The 21,997-nt window shown below is 40.7% G+C and overlaps 1 protein-coding gene across 2 annotated transcripts in view; it reads right to left on the bottom strand.

Annotated features, from left to right (window-relative positions):
* mmp16a (matrix metallopeptidase 16a (membrane-inserted)) overlaps positions 1 to 20,546 on the bottom strand; it is a 69,254-nt gene extending 48,708 nt beyond the window's left edge. The window contains exons 1-4 of one of the 2 annotated variants that reach the window (XM_019274849.2): positions 19,991 to 20,546; positions 3,134 to 3,282; positions 1,861 to 1,875; positions 1,439 to 1,561 (exon numbers count right to left, since the gene is read on the bottom strand). In XM_019274849.2, the coding sequence (XP_019130394.1) occupies positions 1,439 to 1,561; positions 1,861 to 1,875; positions 3,134 to 3,282; positions 19,991 to 20,116 (413 nt within the window). In that variant the 5' untranslated portion in view covers positions 20,117 to 20,546. The remainder of the gene's footprint in view (positions 1 to 1,438; positions 1,562 to 1,860; positions 1,876 to 3,133; positions 3,283 to 19,990) is intronic. The other variant, XM_019274850.2, reaches the window with a different exon arrangement.
* Positions 20,547 to 21,997: the final 1,451 nt, after the last annotated feature.

The raw sequence follows: 21,997 nt of genomic DNA, 5'->3' as shown, positions 1-21,997 counted from the left end.
TATCCTATTACATAACCCTAATCTGTCACAGAGCACCCTCTGCTTTCCACTGGGGTTTCCTCCTCTCCTCTTAGCTCATGTCTTTCTCTCTGCAGCTGCTTCTCCTCCAACTCCGCCACTCCTCACTTTCCTCCCTCCTCGATTCCACCCATCTACTCCTCCACTCTTCATCAAGCCTGCTCATTTTCTTCTTTTCAGATCTGCGCCGTCACAGATGAACCAAGCCCTAATGAAACTAACTCCAAACCCGATCGCAGTGTCATTTTTTAAAAAGAAAAATGCACAGGCAAGAATGTGGACAGTTCTGCCATCAGTGATATACAGTCCTACTTCAGCTGTAGGTTAGCTACCCACTAGATTATATTCAGCATGTAATACTGCTTATACATTTATCTTCAGGGGTGAGCAAAAATAAAAAACAAGCCCACTTCTTAAGGATTATCCTATGAAACATAGAGCTGGGGACATGCAGCAGTGGAGAATGTATAAAATATTATCTGGATCTGGGCTACTGACCTCACTAAATCAACAGAGAAATATTATATAACTGCAGCATGTTGGTCTGTACATTATTACTCATGTAGCTGAATGTCAGAAAATGTTCTTGTGAATTATGGAATTGGTGATGGGATCACTGGCGCGTGGTTGGATCTTATATATACACACACACTCTTTTGCCATTTGTGCTGCATGTTCTGTTGAGGATAAAACATGTTCTTCTACAGGACAAGGTTTGAAGAACATGGTCTGTGTTGCGTACAATGGTTGTAGCCTATCTTAAAATCAATGCTGACCTTTGGTTTAACCTCTGCTTTTGTACCATTCTCTCTGTTATAAGAGTCCAAATACTGTTGGCTGTGTTCAGTAGTTGCTCCTTTGTTCCACGAGTGGGAATAGCTAAATGTTTAAGCACAAAGCCTGCAGAGAGAACTGTACAGCCTTTTAGATCAGATCTTTACAGTATTAAACAGGCTGCCATGTCGAGGGAAGAAGAAACCTTTGTATTTTTTAGAGGCAGACATGGAGGATAAGAAAAGAGCAAGAACTATATGAAAAAAAATAGCAGGTTGTTTCTTTTTCTGTCTCTCCAAAAGGAATGTGCATCTTAATGAAAAGGTCAGTGACACTGGTTAAGTCCTGAAGCCCTGTCTGTGTGCACATGTCTGTGTGTGTGTGTGCATGTGTGCAGATATCAGTTATTTCTTTGTGCCTGTTGGCTTATACTGGGTTAATCTTGTTGACCGGATGTCTTCACAACTTGACAAAAGCCCTCTTGACAGCAAGTCAGAGTGTTTGGCTGGGATTTTTTTGTGCATGTCGGCGTGTTTATGGCGACTGGAGTGGAGTTGGATTATTATTACAAGCTGCAATGCTACTGCTTCTGTATCAAGTTGGTGAATTTGACCAACATAATTTCGATGAATTAAAGAACACCCACCTGTATGTGATATGTTTGTGTTGCCACTTCTGTCCTGTTAGGGCGTACCGCCGTTTCCTGACACTGAATTTGGCTGCGCCTCCTATCTGGTCAGGAACACCACATCTGGGCTTCTTCATCCACCTAGACGGAAAACAAGAGATGCCACCAATCAATACTGAAGTGCAGTACTAAAGGTATCATGGTAATGATGTGCAATGACGACATAATGATGAGAAACCAATTCTAATTTAGTTTTATGAACAGGGGCAGATTTTACTGATGAGTACTGGCAGGAGATGGATGACATACATCAAAAAAACAGACATGAGGATGCATGAATACGCCACACCTTATCACAGTTTATCACACAGCACATGCAAATTCCCAAACTGTACAAAAGTACACATTCATATCCGTATTACACACAAATGACGCCTCACCTTATCGTGCTATCGCTACATCAACAAAGAGAAGCAGAGGAGGAGGAGAGAGAAAAAAAAAAGACAGGCATACTGTTAGCTGATCACATTTCACGCTGTTTCACTCTGCAGCTGGACAGCTGTTAGTCTGCATTCACACCGCTGGCCACCACATTACCGTGTTCCAGTTCAGTGAGCCGATTTGAACTCATTGCTATTTGTAGCATGGATGGTATTTCAGTGTTGGTGGGGACAAATGTCAGTGAACACTGTTTTCAGTGATTTGCAGGTAAAATGATGTGTGGTTAAGGCCCCGGGGGGTTAAAACAGGGGAAAATCTAAGCTACAGTAAAACATGTAGGTGTAACTACATATAGTGTATATTGTATTATTGATTGTGGTTTATTTCTAACATCCTCGCAACTAACATCATATCATTTAAATATACCTCTTTAAGATTTATGTAAGCCTCAGGTGGGATTACCCTCCACTACACCCATGTGTATGCACAGCAGGCAACATCAGAAAGACTTTTCTTGTCATTGTAGTTACAAAATAATGAGTTCTTCCTCTAAACCCACGTATAATCTTAGTCTGCTCATGGCTGATGCCTGTGGTTTGACTGATTGTACGAAGATCAACCAAACGCTGTCCCCGCTCTTCCTTCTTTTCCACTGACTATTAACACTTTGACATTTTGCAGCCTTTGATCTAACAGCGGAGGTGTACTCTCTGTAAAAAGCCCCTTTGATCAAATTAAAATGCCCCACACTAATCTGTGTCAGGGTAACTTTGTGACTGGCAAAACGACTCTGCTCGCCTCCAGAATACTAAACAGGGGACGGAGAAGACACTCATCTGCCATTTGTGCTCCATTTAGAGGCTGTCTACACCACTTTATTAACATTTAATAAATTACTGTAACAATTTTTTTAACCTGCCGTGTCATTCACTTCTCCTTGTAAAATATCATCTATGAATAAACCATGTATAAGGAACACCAGCCTATTAGGAAGAATATATAAGGAGCTGATGTTTTGGGTTACAGTAGTAGTCACACTTTATTGCGTCTCCATAGTAACATGCCTACAACATACAGTAACTATTCCCTACTAATTATTATTATTAAAGATTTACACTACTAAATGAATCATGACTGCTTCTTTGTACTAACATGTCCATGACTGTTTCTACTGTAACCACCTGATGTTTCCATGAGCAAAAGCTCAGAACTCAAAGTCACGTACTGTGGCATATTTAAAAGGTGTGTTTTTAAAAAAGGAGTGTAACTCACTCTATAGTGTTGCCGTCCAGAGTCCCTGTGACATTGAGGCCGTAGCGGCGCTGCATGGCAGCGATAGCGGACTGCATGACTCGAGCAGAACGCAGCACTGACATTCTGGGGTCTGCAGAAGGGAGGTAACCATACCTCTGGAGCCATGCCTATGGACAAAAACATACAGAGAGAGAGAGAGAGAGAGACATTAGAGGTCAGACATTACAGTTAACAGTATCCAGCTATCTATGCACACAGTTTAAAACATAAGGGATAATTGCAGAATAATGATTAAAGGAACTGTTACATTGAAGAGATAAGAAAATTGAGATTCCACTCTCATGTCTGTATATTAAAGCTGGACCTAGACGACAATTAGCTTAGCTTAGTTATTTTAACCCATGTCTTTCTAAAAGGTCGCTAATTAACAGTGTCCTTTGGAGAAGATAAGAAGTCACAAGAAATAGCCCAGCACATATCTCTTGTTAAAGGACAACCTGTCATTTTAACACTTTTGCTTTGCATTAATGAAACAAAATATTAAATATTAAATTAGGTACCTTTACAGAGAGCCAAGCTAGCCATTTCCAGTATTTATACTCTCTATACCAACATTAGAGTCGGATTAATCTTCTCATCTAATTCCCACTAAGAAAGCAAATAAGCAAAATGTTGAACTATTCTTTTAATAGCAGCCACCCTAGCAGTGCCCTAGAGTAAGTCACTTTACCCACACCTGATCCAGTAGAGCAGCACAGGGCTAACGAGACCATGGTGTGAGTGTGCTGCCAACTGTGAGTTTATAGAATTGTATTTGTGCAGGAGAAGCACTTTAAATACTCAGCTGAATTTCCCTGAAAAATAATAAATTAAAAAAAACCACCTCTGTCCAACATTAGAACTAAAACTAGAAGAATTAAATGTCACCAAGATCCAACTTTATGATAGCTAGAGATACAAATGTAAGAAAAAAAAGATCAGCGACTAACAGATCTGAAGGCACGTATTGAGAGACATTCTGGTAAAGGAAAGGGCATAGGAGAGAGAGACTGAAATCCCTATACGAGCCTAAAGTGCAGAATGTCATTTGTTATCATGTCATTTGGCTTGTCAGGGAAAGGCTTTGGTGTAATAGAGCTTTCAGTGTCCCTATAAAACGCTGCCAGAGGGAATCACAGCTCAGATCTTTAGACCAGGAAGAAGAAGGGGAGGTGGTCTGCGCTTTCCTGACGAAGAGGCTTTAGGGATTTGGATAGTCCCGGAACATTCTGTATTCTCTGTCTTCATCATAAAAATGGTAAGCATGCTGCATTTAGCAACACAAAGCCAACCAACCAATAAAAACAAAATTAAACTAATAAAAAATGAATTGTATTGTTTGAAGTGTTGAAACAACACGACACAGAAACAGTGGCCTAGAATCTTAAAGACCCAATGAACTGTCAGGCTGCGTGTTCGCCTCAAACCTTTTGTATCCTTTATTCAGCAACGCTGTGCTGTAAAACGTGAGCGCTATTCTTGTCCAACAATATTGTCAAGCAGCTTCAGTCATTGTGGATGGCCTGCTGCTCAGGATAGCATACACACTGAGAATTAAATTCACCATACAGAGAGGGAAGCGTGATGTGAGAGAGCCACTGAGGAGAAAGCAATAAAAGGCGAACCATTATTCAACAATGGAACAAATGAGAGTCTACAGCTTCTGTTGCAATGAGCAAGTCTCGTGTCAGGCACCAGGCAGCAACAATGAGCCCTTTAGAAAGTCACTGGATGAGCTGTTTGTAGATATTTAAGTTAAAGTTAAAGTTTAAACACCTCTGTTTTTCTCCAGATTAAAGAAATTATATGTGGCTAATAACATGTGAGCCGTTGAGGTGAAGTAAGTAAGTACACCTTAACTTTTATTGCACATATATGATGTGTGGTCGCTCATCTAGCTGTAGCTTAAAAAAATATTAATGAATACAATATTTATTTGGGTTTAATAAATTGGAACATCTCTTTCAAGATAACACAACTATACACAGTTTGGTACTATACTTGGTACCTAATTAGATTTTTTTTTTACAGGAAATTGAACTGAACTGATATTGGGATACTATTACACAGAACCAAATTCTACACCATATTGAACCTTACATACAGATATAACAGAAAGAACAGCAAAGGGTTCCAGGTTTCCATTAAAAGGGATACACAGAGAACAAGAACCCTCAGTATCTAAACCAGACTTCCTCTTTGTAGATTATCTAAATCAATGATGTTCTGCCTCCCTACTTCCTGTCCCCTAAAGCTATACTGGAGGAAGGCACATGATCAGATTGACACCATGTGTGGCACTGTGTGTCAGTTCATGTGTCACAATTCACATTTTATCTCACCTACCTGCACACACGTATCGTCATATATCAGTGTTTTGTCCACCTGCTCCCTCATTTTCTTTAATTTTCCATGTGGCTCCGCTGGGCATTCTTGGATTTCCCCACTGCCTCTCCATTTTTATCTACACTACCTCGCCCCCTCTTCCCCTAGCACTCAGTGAGCGGGTGATAACGTTATGATGTGTGTCAGGTTTTTACACTCTGGGGAAAGAGGGTGGATGGGTGAGATTTCCATTCGGCTACTCAGGTACTGAAACTACAGCTCTGTAACCTGACACACATATGTGCAAGTTTATGGCAGAAACACATGAAACACTTGCAAACAAACCAGTATACTCAGAAAGATGCTGACACAGACACTAAAGCCTGAGGACACGGATAGCAAGATAATACACACATATACACACTCATGCTCAGCTTTAATTTGGGACAGTGTTGTAATCTGTTTGGTAGCCACAAAGTTCACGATTTATGAAAGTCAAAGTAATGTTTTGAAAGCATAAACTATAATTTAGGATTAAAAAGCACGTATGATTGATTGAAGCTCTGTTAAACACTGCCAAGTCTAGTCTGAGCTGATTTTTTTTCTCCCAGAGTTTCAGATCTTTCCTCCATGGGCCGTGTTTTGCCTTCTGAACAGAGAATTGTGCTGTCTTCGAAAAGCAAGCTCACACACCTAATTATATCTTTGTGACAGAGCAAACATTCCAAGCACAGAGAAGTTATGACATATACTCAAATCTTAATCCTTTAAATCTTATTTTTAACCTTCCAAATGGGAGCGGAATTGTTCAGAGCTTATGGTTAACCTTTCAAATCTTCAGTTTTATGACTTTCAATTTGATTATACCTCAAGCAGCATTTACATTACACTGTATATTCACACCCGCTGACAGGCATGCTTAACAATCGTCTTCATAGCACCATCCTACAGCTTAATTCATTCAAATCCCATTAACCAGCAGGTATCACAAGTACCACACACACTGTAAGATCCCGACTTCTCTCTCTGCAATGTTTCATTATTGCTTTTGTCCCACGTCACTCTCTACTGCCGTTCCTTCTCCTCCTAATGTCTACTTTCTCTTTTCTTGTCCTGTAATCATGTCTGTCCCTCCCTCGCATCTCCTCTCTGACATCAGAGGTTTTTCATTGTAACCACGTTTGGCTCTATCCTATAACCACTGACCCGGTGAATAGACCCATATTGATCAAAAAGCATACAGTTTAGACGTGGCACTGAATATTTAGCCAAAAAAAAAAAAATCCAAAAGCTATGAGGCTGTTTTTCCCCAGCAGCCTAAGAATACTGCGCAATTGTGGCGACAGAGAGACATTTTAATTCAACACGACTTCAGAACATCAGATGGCTTTTGAAAAAAAATATTTGGACCACTTTTTGCTGAGATGAAAGGCGAAAACATGAAGAAACTATCTATTGATTTTAAATGAATTTGCATTAATGACTTTAACCCCACTGCGTCTATACTTGAATGTGGGTACAGATACATCTGTCTAGACGTTTTGAAAACCTGCTCAGAACATAAGAAAAGTGTTCATGAAATGTATTTGCAGCATGAGCAACGCGACTATTATGTAAATGAGAAGCTGCAAAAGAAAACATGTCAGTGAGTTTTTTTCCGATGTTGGCAGAAAATATTAAGTGAGGCGGTGTGATGTGTTTGGCCTTCCAGACAATGCAGCCATTATCAGATGGAGAGATGTATTAGAAAAGAGGCGACAGAGACGGAGACTGTTGTTAGATATGTCTGTCACTCAGACACTGACAGGATATTGGATGGTGTGCGTCTGCATGCAGGAGGTGATGGAGGGTGGGGGTTGTTCAGTCCCAGTAGAGAGTGAGATGGAGCCAGCATATGGAAGGTGAAGCTGTCACAGCGGCTCAGACGGCGCAATGAATGAATATAGCAGCCGGTAATTTCACTGACAGCAACTGACTCATTCTGGTCACTGTCTCTCTACTTTAAGACACAACATACAGGTTAAACAAAATGTGAAAAAAATGGTGTTTTCTTCATGGAGAAAGGCTGTGGAGTTACAGTTAGTCATACATACTCAAGTTCTATAACGGTACATGTGCTTAATTTTTAAGTTGGAGGACCTTTTGAATGGTCGAACTCCAAAATGGCTACCTACTTTTTTTCTCCACTACCCATAAAGCAATCAATAACCGTTTTTTTGTTAGACCTCTTCTGTCCACATCTAATCCCACACCTCCAGTTTGCAACGCAAGCTTCCTATTCTCCAATCCCACGTTGAGATAATATTAATGGCATCACTATGATTGGTTACCAAGAGGCAACCTGCATGGGTGTGAAATGAAGCCAATGCGTAAGTGCCAAAAAAACGCAGTTCCTCAAACCATTTGAGGCTGCCTACAGAATAAGCCAATCTCCATAAGCCCCTATGTAAAAATGTCCAACTTCACAGCTGAAATCAACATGTTTATAGCTTGGTACAAAAACAGCTTTGGTCTCTATAGCTAATTTCCTCGTTCATGACAGCTGAGCTAAGTGTAATTAATGTATAATTAACGGCTGCTTTGATTGACAGGTGGGTGCTGTTACAGGTGCCTAGTTTAAGCCCCTGGGCTTCATTCGGCCCACATTGGCTTCACCCACGATCCACTTCCACCATATTTGGATTATCCGGAAGATAGTGGAGGCAGGACTGCCAAGATAATGACAGCCAGAGCCACCACATCCTGAACTTTCAAAACAGCTTTTCAGAAACCTGCAGGTGACGTCATGGATACGTGCCCATGTTTTATATTGTCTATGTTGATTACTAGGTTGTATTCTCAGACTTGACAAAGCCTCTTCCTTTTTTGCAGCAGTATAATTGGATAAATTGTGTTTGTCCTTGCAGTTTAAGTTTAGAAAGCTGCTGTATATCTAACCTTGAACAACCATTCCCGTTCACTCGTATATTCCACATCACTTCAAGACTAAAGAACAAAGCTAAAACGTTATCCGCATTTTCTTACAAACTCTATATTATTAGTATTCAATGAGTTCTTTTGGAAGGTGGCAAAAAAATAGAAGGCGCTTGAATTATCAGAGACGAAAGGATCAGTGATATCAGACAGCCAATGGAGGAATAGCTAAAAATAACCCAACAAATATTTACTACTGCCTACAATACAGCATGCAGCTGACTAAAGGCGTGTCTCACTGTTTCACTACTTCTTTCAGGAAAGTGACCCATCTTCTCCTCGCAATCCTCGAGAGAGATGAGTAGATCCTAAAAATGTGTTTAGCTGAATCAGTACCGAGCTCTTCGTTTTTTTTTTTTTATCATCTGTCCTTATCTCTTTGTTTTCTTTCTCTCCGCTGCACCTCTTCCCTTTCTCATTGATTCACTCTTTCTCTCAGTGATCTATGGTTCCCGGTGTTCAGCCACTGTAAGGAGTCCTGAGAGCAGGAGGCTCCAGCTCGACAGCCTCCTTATTCAATAAGACAGAAATTCTTCCCCATCCTCTCTCTCTGCAAACGGATAACGAGGCAGCTAGTAAGCATAGACGGTGCTGCTCACAGCTCTATTTGCTGCGATTTGGACTTTTGGTTGTATGAATGACGGCACAGAATGGTAACCACGCTTCATCTAATGCTGCATCAGCATGTAGATGATTGGACTACCAGAGCTCACCGTAACAGTGCTGCTAATACAGCTAAAATATGAGAGTGACAATGAACGTTATCTAGGCACAATTAATTATTCTGAACAGAGCATCAGATCATAACGGAGGAAGAAAAGCTTCATGAATTGTTAATAAAGAGATATTAAGATTAATGTTCACATTTGTAAGCCCAATTCTCTGGATCAAAGTAGGAAATGATACGTTGATGCTCGCTCACTTTAGAGTTGACACACCAAAACAAAAAAACAAAAAAAGAACTACACACTGGTTGAGTGGGAATCTCATTTCTTGTATTTAAGCTGACAGATAAATGGATAGGAGCATTAAAAGAATAATTGTAGGTTTCCAAATTATTGTTTGGTGAGAAGATTGACATCACACTCTTGTCTGTCTGTTAATATGAAGCTACAGTCAGGAGACAGCTAGCTTAGTTTAGCATACAAAGAAAAAACATACCCAACAGTAAAACCAAACTTGACATTTTTTCTGGTTTTTGTATGGATTGGACAATAAGGTCGGGCAATTTGACCAATATATCGATGATATAAGAGTAGAGTACATTGGCGGCTGTTTTTGGAATAATTTTTTAGTAGTAGAGCCAGAATATTTACACATCTAACTTGGTGGATTAAGGGTTTATATTTAGTTTGTGATTATTGAAACTGCAAAAAGACTAACCAAGACAGCTTTGGTGAGTTAGTTTGTTTGTATATCGCTTGAATGAAGTGTGTTTTACAATTGAAACTTGAATTCAGATGGTGTACAGTTGTTTTTCTGAAGAACCTTTCCACGTTTGACATTTTGAGTGTTTATTTTGTGTTTATTTGATAGAACCTAGCAAACTGTGATATTCAAGATAGTAGTTTCTCCATGTCTAGTCTTTATGCTAAGCTAAGCTAACTGGCCGCTAAAAATGATACCCATATTTCCCCAAATCTAAAAAATGTTCAAGAGAACAAGAAAGAGCCGCTACAAAGCATACAGATGACGTGTTTTATAGTGCAACATGAAAGGAAATACCTGAAATAGCTGTCAGATAAAAATGTTTCCGCGAACCAGTAATAACAGTGGCATGTTTGTTTCATCCATTCATGCACTCACCCAAACTCTAAACCACAACATGATGCAGCTGAATGAAACCAGCCAACTGTGAACACGTCATAAAGCAAAAATAGGTCTGTCATGTGTAATCTAATAATTATGCTGCTACACTAGAAAAAAAAAAATCTTCCGGAAAGAGTGGAGTGCTATAACGAGGTTAAACTTCTGCAGAAATTGAAGTGCAAAGATAAGGAGTCCAGCAGCATGCCCTCATGAAGGCTAAAATGTCTGAAATGCATCAGTGCCTATTTTTGGGTTCTGCACGCTTGATTTGACTCCACTTTGAAGTAGATTTCTCTCTTGCTTCTGATGCAAGAAGAGCTCAGACTCACCTCCCTTCTCTACACACTCCTTCACACAGAGTGCATTTTATTTTCACCTTTGTCACACAATGACAAGAACATCTTGTGGTTTCAAATCTTGGCCCTCATATTTCCCCTAAACATTCCACTTCAGTGCATTTTTACAACCATAGCTACTTAAGATCTGTCAGGTAGAGGATGGTTTTTAACCACGATCAGACTTAGCAATGTCATCTCAGGTAAACTCAGACCGACTGTGCTACCAACACACAGACGCTGCATCAGGAAAACAAGTCGCCCACTGAAAGAGTCCTCGGGTGACTCAGAGGCCATGCTGTCCTCCATCCAGATGCTTCGCACAAGCACTGAACTTAAGTGACCCCAGAGAATTGGCGTCCCCAGACCACCCCTCAACCAGCCGGCTTGGCCCGCTACCTGACTAGCAGAAGGCGGGCCAATTAGCCGATGGGTGCCATCAAAAGGCCAACCTGTAAAAGCTCTGGAATCACTCTATTATAGATGAGATGTGGCTCAGGAGGCCCGGTCGACATGGCAACGCGCTGACAGTGTCGATGGCCGCAGATGTTGACGTTTGTGACCGATCAGCTGACAGGAGCTCGGCCCGCTCGGGTTACAGGCACAAGGTGCGACTTGTGCTGCAGATCACATGCGCATATATTTTTTATGGCGAGTTGTGGACATGACGAGTTTAGCTTTCAGGAGGTGAGGGTGCACTTTTGACATTTATGTGACTTAAAAAAAAAAAAAAGAGCTGAAAATTTCATGACAAGTGTGAAAAATTTATCTGAAACATGAAACACGTCTTTGGATTTAATATATTAGTGTCACAAACCTTCCTTTTTTAAAAAGGGGGGAAATACCATTCTAAATTGGATCTCATAAAAAACTCAACTCTGCGTGTGCTTTGATTTACTGAAATGTTAAATTTATGCATCATTTGGTGTGACAGTTCCTGAAATCTCCCAAGGTTTTGCCACATTTTCTCTCACCCCGGATCCTGTGATATACACTGCAATATTGGAGCTAATTAGGCTCAGACTGTTCCATAAAACCTCTTTATTTATGCATGTGATCAGAGCAGATTTGTCACAGGCCGTCAATGAGAGTAAAGTGTGTTTACAAGCTTGAGCTGCTCAGAGAAGGTTTATAGGCGGAATGGGACAGAGAAGATAAACTGTACATTGTATATTTAACAGTATTGCTCTGCTTGTACTGTTACTGTAATCTGTCAAACACAAAGGTAACATATGACTGACTGACTGTATTGGTTTCGTAATCAGAGTATGATTATCCTCAAACTCTTTTTTTACTTGACAACCAAAGTGCCAGCTATTTTGGATCTTCTCTCTATGTACACTCTTTCAGAACTCATCTGTCAAAACCCAAGAATGGTAACTTCAACTTTCGCATTAATTTAGCAGATACGGCGGCCATATGCCACTTGGTACGATTACACAAACATCAAGTGACACTGGTGCGCTACTTTGTGTGACAGGGGAAGTGTTGGCAGAGCTGAAACACCGCTTTAAAAAATTGCCTGCAGGCTGAAAAGTGCCAGCAAGTTCCTCCGCTATGGACGACTTGCTGTCAGTACTTGTCTTAGAGCCCTCTTGGTTTTTCATTCTACTCATCTAATCAGTGAGTGATTTACGCCCAGGGATGCTGAGTGAATACAATTAGGTGCCTGCTAGGATGGAAAATCAGCAGGAGAAGACCTTGAAGTTTCATGCCACAAATATCAGGTCTACCAGTTATTAGCGAGTTAAGAAAGGAGTTGAAAAAGAAAGATTTTGGAATTATTCCAGCCCTGATAATCATGGGGATTATTAGGAAGAATTATACGTGATAAAAGTGACACGGTTCCTCTTTATCACCCCCTAATTTAACGCCTACAAATGAAGATGCTTTTATCACATATAATATATGTAGGGGTTAAATTAGGGGGCGATAAAGAGGAACCATGTCACATTTAATATGAATTCCAAGTATTCAAGAAACAGGTAACTGTGTGCCGAGCAACTCTGTCTGACTGTATGACGAAACATGTGGGTGACGACAGGAGGAGAGGATAAAGAAGTGGATCTGTTGGACCAGTGACAGGGACAGCACAGGCTGTAACTGACCGGAGCTCTCGACGGTGCAGGTGACTTGTGGGAACATGATCCCGGCCTCTTGGGAAAGCCCGCCGCCTCTGACCACCCTGAATTATTCATCGGTTATACACCGAACCACTGGCGAGTGTGCCAGGGTCGTCAAGGCAACGGCAGCCTTCCTGCCCACACCAGTAACCACAAACCCACACACAAACACACATTATTTAACTGCTCTACTTGTACTGTAAAAAAAAATGTTTTTTTTTTTTTTTAAACGCAATGACACCCAAACTATCAGTGACCCCAACGCAGAGGTCAAACAGGGCGCTGATACATATTTCCCCGCTGGCACCTTTGCACATACTTAATGCACACCATGTTCGCCATCTCAGTGGCCTCATTAGTACAAAATGTCACAAAAATGTCACCGAAAAATGTCACAGTCTGATCACACATACTGATCAGAACAGTGCCGTTTCTCATGGGTGATCTTTTGGGGTTTTCCGAAGCATTCAGATGACTTAAGATGTCAAAAAATAAAAAAAAGTCTGATGTCTGGATTGTGACATCTGATATGAGTTTAAAAAAGCCACGGAAAGATCTAAATCAAGACCAAACTTCCATGCGGCTGATCCAGGCTTCTACTTGTGATAAATAAGGGGTGAGGAGTAATCACATATTCAAACACGCTGTTATAAAACTAGATTACCGCACGCAGAAACAGATTGCAACAGTTGACATGACTCAAAAAATTGTGTAGCATAAAAAATAAACACACAGAGAGAAACACCCCTGTGCGCGCACACACACACACACACACACACACACACACACGTCCCAGAGTGTCTCTCTCAACAGCTTAATTGACAGTCTTACATGTGATGCCCCATTGGCATCATCTAATGTTGCAGTTGTCAGTCACATTAAAGATTTAACAGCTCAGTAAGCTGTGACCAAAGATATATTTCAGAGAGAGAAACACTGTGTGCTGACATGCAGGGGGGAGAGATTTAGAACAACACGTAACAAAAACAAGTGGCTGCTCGGGAAAAAATCAGGTGTGTGAGTATGAATCATTTAGGTCAGTGCAGGTGTTGTGTATTTCTCTCAGTTTTGGGTGAACAGACTGACACAGACGCCCCGGTGGCTCCGAAATCTGCTCTCCTATCAAAGCCAAATGACGTAAGAAATGCTGTGTGTGAGTGTTTGTGTACTTGCAAATCCATATGATTGCACAGTGAGAAACGAGAGTATAAATACACTCAGAAATACGCCTGCGAGCACTCAGACACAGAAGGTAAGCTCATACATGCAGAGTTTACTGGATGTAGGAGGAAAACGTGGCCCCATAGAAACCACGGCAACTATTTAACATCTCGTTTGTTAAAGGTACAAATGAATGTGTGGAGAAAGTAAAAACTATGATTGCTGAAGCCAGTTTTAACAGTAGTTTTTCTATTCGTTCAATTCGGGGCCTTTTCGGACAGTCGTGCCGAGTAGTTAAGTAGTTAATACAAGTGCAGATAACCGCCATGACGCTGGAAAGTAAAAGAACATTCAAACTTCATTAAGTGAAATTTCAAGTAAAAACACTAAAGTCCATGTACAGTGTCTGTCTGCCAAGCGATTTCTGGGAAATGCAGCGCAATAACACCATGCCAATGAACACTTATCACCAAAAATAGCAAATAAGGCCTTTCAGATTGTTTTGACACAGTTTTGAACTGTGTTCAGTTCTATTTAAGCCTCAGCTCAGTCCAGAAAAAGAACTCTCTCTTTTCTTTGGTCATCCAACAGGCCTGTGGTTACAACACAGGGCACCGAAGCCACCGCCCCGCGTAAATATGACTGAGAGATGACACACATGCACAGACACCGAGAAGGAGCGAGAACAAAAATCCACCAAAGTGAAAGAAGCCACAACTGTTTACACACACTCACACACTCTCTCACACTCACACCAGTTGCTTTCCATTATTCAGATGCCACTCACAGGTTGAGCATTGCCAAATGGTAACATGAGCTGTGACAGGAATGAAGCTCCACCATTCCCCACATAGTGACAACAGCACTAAGCAGTGCTTGGCATTAGCATAGTGCTGAAAACAGCTACAGTAGTTACGCTGTGCGCTATGGGACTCTGAACTCTGCAGAGCTGAGCGATGTGGCTGGAATAAAAATCCTGAAATTAATTCATTATTAATTGAAAATAGTTACGATACAGGACATAATGTACTGCATAAAATAATCAAACTGATGTTCAATCTGATTAAAAAATACATTTTGTTAGTGTTTTCACTGCATTCCACAACATCTGCCCATTAAATCTGAAGCTAGAAACACAAGACAATGAGCATAGCTTAGCACAAAGACTGGAAACGGGTGGAAACAGCTAGCCTAGCTCTGCAATAGTTCCAACATCCAATTCTGTATAAAAGTATAACTAATTTCTGTTTGTGTACAGATCAAACAATATAAAGCTATATAGCTAAGCTAATGGACCAGTGGGCTGTAACTTCATATTCACCGCTGTGGTATCTATCTTTAAACTCTTAACAATAGAGTGAGTAAGCATATTTCACAAACTATTCCTTTATTGAATCCTTAATTTGGACAACAACATAATATAAATCACATATAATCACATCACAATACAATTCCACCAAAGTACATACACATTGATATTGGATTAGCCCTGCCTACTACCATCATACTGGAAATCAGTCAATACTTTAATCATCAGCCATCGCAAGCAGGAAAATCTTACACGTGCATCTGTTCCAGGAAATGCTGATTACAGCTTTTTTAGTCCATAACAATAAAAAAGCACTTTATGAACTGTTACAACCAAAGAAATATATCTTATATCTTGTAATAAGATGAGTGAATAAATCTGTATGCGTTTAATAGCTGTGGCTTACAGTCAGTAACTTTTTGGAACTAATGTTTGAATTTCCACATCTGGATCATGACCAAAATCTAATCAATAGTTTTTTTTACCAAAGGTCTGTCCACCATATTTCACAGAAACATGATCAGAGATTTTTGAGAAACCTCGCTGACAGACAAACACACAGACAAACAGAGGGAAACGATAAAATCCTTGGTGGAGTTAATAATTACAGCCGACTGTCAGTGGGCTCTAGCCAAACCATCTTTTATTAATTCATTCATCCATCTGAGACAGGATGTGTTAACAGATGGGAGAACACCGGAACAACTTTGCACTCCCTTTGTTGTACAGCAGATTATCTCTGACTACGCAACTCCGCTTTGTCCTGGCGAGCAGAGTGGCATGATTCAAACACTTAATGTGACTCAGAAGCGAAGCGCTGCACCTGATGCCTCTCTGTGAAATAGTGTAACCAAGGCAATGTGATGCTCATGAGGCTTTGGCGCTTTCAACATTGTTGTTGTGTTCCTCGAGAAAATCTACTGCGGCGAGAAAAATCGGCCGAGAGTCAAAAAATCACAAATCCCAGCAGAATGAAAAGAAGGTAGAAAGAAAAGAAACAGCTGTGAGTGATACAATGAGGACTTTATGTAAGCGGGCAATTTTTGGACACGGATGGAAACAAAAAGCACTTAAGATGAATGCGCTGCTGTTTCGCTGTGATGTTTGCAAATTCTTAAAATATACAGTACAGCTTGTTCACATGCATTCAAAAGATCAAACCAGACATTTAAGGGTAGCGTCAATCCAACGCGACACCAGCACAAAGAGTTTGAGCAGTGCACTTGGTCTTTAAATCTCTTAAATGATGCATCTTGACCTCAAAGCCTTACAGCACCGGTTCAAAACAACCACTTTAGACTAAAAGGGAGGATAGTTGAACACAGTTCGGTCTGGCTGTGTGTTTGTGGCACTGAACGGAGAAAACCTCTTATGCAACACAGGGTGAAATACAATCCAAACTGTCAGACAGTGTGAAACACAGACAGGGGAAAAGAGATTAAAAAATCCATTATCTCTCTTCTTAATTACTCGCAGTTATGTAAAAACTAATGATACACATAAGTCAAGTTAGCTCCACTGCTCGCACAGCCCACCTACAGTATGTGACCTTATGGAGAAAACATTAAAAATGACTTCACTGGCTGTCGCACTAAATCATTTCTTTTTCATGTAAAATCAATATGGATTAAAACAGAAAACACAGCGCACACAGGGAGATAAATGAAATTAGACTCATGGCTGTGCCACTGTTAATGACATTGTCTAATGTGCAGAGAAAATTACTTCTTCAGGGGAAGACAATTGGATAAACAAAAGCTGAGGAGCTTTTGCGGAAACATTTCGCAGCAGGCACAGGCTGGCTGGTCTTACAGTGTTAGACTGAAGTGAGGTGTTACGAGTTCGTATTAATTACTTGTTTTATCGCCCGGCGACAGGCTGTACTTTCTGTAAAATGTCAGCTCAGAGCAAAGAAAATTGCAAGAAAGGGAGAAAATGTCGCAACACAGTAAATTCAGCCATGAAGTCAAATCCAGAAAGTCAGCACTGAAGCTGCCAACCAAAAAAAAAAAAAAAAAAACGAGGGTAAAGTCCTCGACAAGACCACAAGTCTGACCACCAATTACAGGGCAGGTTTAGGTGATCTCCCGCCTCAAACCACACCTGTTATTTAGAGGCAATACTCATCTCTCTCTTCATTATTACCCTCTATAACCTGTGGTGCACACCACACACAGTCATAACAAATCTAGTAAGCGGCTCCAGTGGAACCAGTTCAGTGCAGTCTTTCCTAAACAGAACGTCACAGAGACACACGGGGGGACATCAGTCACCCTGCTACAAGCTGTGTAATGCTTTCTAACTGCAGCACAGTAATGCTGCTATACTGAGCTCTTGGAGCAGGACGCTGTTTATACAGCATTTACAGTAAGACACATTTCAGCATACAGCTCTGCTTCAACTGCCTCTCAGGGACAAATAAAGTTCTACTGCACCTCATTTTATAACTCTTATTTAGCCTAAAGTGCTGGACATTTACAGCTGAAAGCTGCCCCGCACATTCACCATACCGATATGTTTCGGCAAACCTGTAAAGTTTGCTCAAAGGCACCTCAACCGTTGTGGATGACAGGGATAAAATGTGCGCCAGGCACACTCTCCAGCAGCTTTTAAGAGTTCTCTCACCTCTGGGACACACAAGACAGCAATGATGGTTAAATTAGGGGACCATAAAAGGCTCACGTTACGGTAAGAAAAGCTCAGAATGCTGACGTTTGAAGGCTGCAGCACATGCCATCATGTCAGGGAGCTGACAAAAACACACGGTGATTATAAATATGAAACTGTAACAGCATTTATTCAATGCTCGCTTCTCTCTCTGCAGTGTGAGCAGAGCGCTATCTTCACATGGCAGGCACAGCAGGGTGCTGCCTTTGCCAACATGCGTTCAGAACATCTTCTTTCATGACGCTTCTTACTCTTATACATGCAGAGACGTATTGACCGGCGCTCTTTTAAGTTTAGAGCAAAAGGTTTCATGTTTTCCTGTGTTTGTCGCCACAGGGATGTGCTCACATCTCGCACATTTATAAAAGCCAAAAGGAATTATAGTTTATATGTTTGCTTGCGAGTCACGTGGCTGCCACGTACTCACTAACAATTCTGAGATTTCTAAAAAGTGCAAGCAGCCAATTTAAAAAGAGGAAAAGATCAGAGTACTGATCTACTACAGCACATTCACATGTAGGCATGGCAAAGAAAGGCTTGCAGAAGCAATTAGATGCAAGGTCTGGGGGTGGATAATAACAAGTGAAGGCTGGAGATGTGGGAGAAGGGAATGTGAAATATGACGATGATTATAATACCAGCCGTGATCAATAATCACTGAATGTACACTGTTGGACATGTCTTGCAACAGAGGCTGGCTCATATTGAAAATCATGGGTTTTGACATCTGACTGGCCCAGAGTTTAAGTTATTTTGGTCTTCTTTTAAGGGAAACTATCCAAGATATATCAACTGAGGACAAAAAAAACATACCCTTTTTACAATCTCTCAAACTTTCTTCCTCTTGTCTTTTTTTTTTTTTTTTTTTTTTTTGCCATGTGATTTTGGACATTAAACTGAATAACCTGTAGCATCTGGACTAAATCTGCTCCCTGCCTTTCTGCTTTTCCAAAAGGGAACAGTGCGGCATGCCAAGCTTGCAAATCATGTGGATATGTGGATGTAGGATTTTAAATGACTGTCAGTAGACATGCCAGGATGTTCCTGTGTGGTGTCTCTGTGATGTGTGTGTGCAGCCAAGTGTGAGAGACAGCGAGAGGGGTTGCGGTGTAACACTTTGATAGTCTTATGCATTCAACTTTGGCTAAACAGCACTGGAAATAACAGAGGATGTAAAAAAAATAATAAATAAATAAAAAAAGAAGACACATGCGCCCTTTGATAAAAACCCAAATGTGTCTCTTTAACATGAGTGCTCGCTCTGCAGAATCTTAAAAGAAAGAAAAAGGTAAAAAAAAGAGTAAACACTGATTCTTTTTAGGGGCTGATTGAGTGTTAAAGTTTATTGGCGTAACACTTGTAGCCTGAGGGCTTTTAACAATCCATTAAGTTGGGATATCAGATCGGAATAAAAGCTCCATTTGAAAAGAAACCTTTTTTTTTTTCCCCTCCCCTGTTAAAATCTCATCTAGCTGCTCACATTGTTGTCTGTGAACCCATGAGATCTCTTTCTGGAGAATTAAGCCTCTGAGCATGTGGTGCTTTTTGTTGTAATGGCACATGTGATATTATCTGAACACTCTCAAGTGGAGGTTCTCGTGTTCTGTCTTAAAAACGAAAAAGTTCTGGCTGTGGGACCCATTCTGAATATTCGCTCCATTGACTGAAGATTTTTGTTGACTCAGTATTGAATTACATGGGTATGTAGAGTTTATATAGGAAGATAACATGACTTAAACTAGTCATGTTGCCTTCACTGTCCATTGGGGACATTTCAAATCATATTAAAGTGAAAAAAGGCAACTTTTCTTTTTTAATATTAGCCCGCTTTGAGAACATAAACAAACCCAGATATGAAATATGATCATGTGGAGGTGCATATTTCATCCAAATGATCAAAAATTCAAATTCAAAAGTGGAGAAAAAGGATGGAACAACCCAGCTGGGCATCTCACAAAGACCCCGTTGTTAGTCAAACATCAACACAGACTAAAACATGGGCAACAATGTGCCTTAAATACATTATTCTCTGGAAAGAAGATATAAATAATGCATGTTAACAGGAGGGGAAAGCACGTTTTCTTTTCCTTTATTTGAATGGTGTCATGTCAACAACAACAGTCCCGGTTCTTACCTCCACACTGAACGGCTGCTCCTCTCCGTTCACGGCACATAAAATCCACAGCAACAACTGCAAGCATAACGTCCCCATACAGCAGCTATTAAGACATCTCCTACTGCGGACCGCCAATAAAACCATAGTGGACCCCGCTGTTGTGTTGTCGCTTATTGTCTCGGAGCACTTTTATTTACAGTCGGTACAAACAAACGCACAACGGGGGCGGGGGGGTGTAAATCCTAGACGTTTAGCAGCAACATAGCTGATGTGTCGGTGTCTCTGTTGCGGTGCCGAAAGCAGAGGAGCGGAGAGGGGAAGAAGGGGAGGGAGAGTCGGGAGCGGATACGTCGACCGCTCCGCCGCTGCTGCTGCTGCTGCTGCTTTCGCCGCGGTTACAGGAGGAGGTTATCCCCGGGGAAAAAGTCGCTGTTAACGCCTGTCAGCAGCCTCCCGGTCCTGCAGTCCCCGGGTGAGTCCTCCGGTACACCGGCCGTTGTTCCAAGCGGACGCGTCCAGCTCGTTTTCTGCACCGCGCGGCATAGCTGCCCGTTTTCAATCGTGTTTCCCACCGAATGCGCATGCGCGGACTGGCACGAGCGCCCCCCCCTATCCCACTCCTGATCCAAATCCTGAAAAAAAAAAACATCCAGTTTTTGTTTGACATGTTTTTCACATGGATGCTGCTTATTCTTCTTTTAGTACATTATAGCTTATTTATTCATGTAAATTAACACATTATAGCTTATTTATTAATAAATAAACACATTATAGCTTATTTATTCATGTAAATGAACACATTATAGCTTATTTATTCATGTAAATAAACACATTATAGCTTATTTATTCATGTAAATAAACACAAAAATAACAATCACATTATATGATTTTACCTTTGTAAGGCAGGTCCAGTGTTAGTTTGCCATTGAATATAAACACATCATCTGATTATAACTTTGGGAAGAAAAGCAGAGTGTAGCTCACGCTCACTTTATGCCATAATTTAAACCTTGGAGTGCAGGTAAATGTTTCAGAAAAGTGCTGAATCTGCCTTATTCTAGGTATTTTTTATGAACTAAACATTGGTGAAATGTTTGAAAATGACGTTAATAACAGCCTAAATCATCATTTTCCTGACATAAACGTTTCAGTGTTCAGAACAAGAACAAGAAAAATGTACATCTTTATATTTCTGTGTGATTTTTTTATATTTATATATTTATATCTACAAACATAAACTGCATGTTGAATCACTGTATTTCTGTCTGTGTGTGGGTTTTATCTACTGTATTCTATAAATCCACTAGAGGGCGATGATGAGGCTCAGAGGTTATTTCAAATTCCCACAACCCCTCAGTGTGAGTGAGTCCTCCACGGTACCCAGAAGTCTCTTGTGTGTCTCAGCACTGTTTCCAGTAGGTGACGATGATGCCATTGATTGTCAATGCAGTTCCTGTAGAGTAGCTGATGCATTCAAGCTTTCAAGATCCTGCTTTTACAGGCAAACCCTTCATCATGGTCGCATCATCTTTACATGTATAAATACTCTTGCGATTGTATGCTTCATTAAGTGACATTAAAATATGTGATGTAAGTGCTGTTGCCTGGTAAAAAGAACAAGAAGACATAATACACAAACATAGATGTATGCGAAAGCCTCTCTCTAATCTCCTCTGGTAATCGAGAAGGGTCATATCTAATGAGCCAGATCAATGACTTAGACTAACTCAAAAGGAGTGGTTGTGTGTAAAACTGTGTGTGTGTGTGTGTGTGCCACAGGAAAGTTAGGTGAGCCGCACCATTAGCCCATTGATGAGGTTTCAATTTGCACATACACCTCAGCGACTTCCTCTGAGGAATTCTCACCGATCACACTAAATGGAAAAACTCCATTTAAAGTTTTGAAAAACATCAGCAGCAAGAATACGAGTGTGTAGCACAGTTTGACCTCTGTGTGACACAGGAGTCTTGAGTTTCTATGGGACACACTGTCATACTGCAATGATAAAAGCAAACATTTTCATG

Source organism: Larimichthys crocea, chromosome XXIII (genome assembly GCF_000972845.2).
Source record: "Larimichthys crocea isolate SSNF chromosome XXIII, L_crocea_2.0, whole genome shotgun sequence".
Classification (NCBI taxonomy): domain Eukaryota; kingdom Metazoa; phylum Chordata; class Actinopteri; family Sciaenidae; genus Larimichthys; species Larimichthys crocea.
The sequence above is the reverse complement of the archived record's forward strand: the minus strand, read 5'-3'. Positions and strand labels throughout refer to the sequence as shown.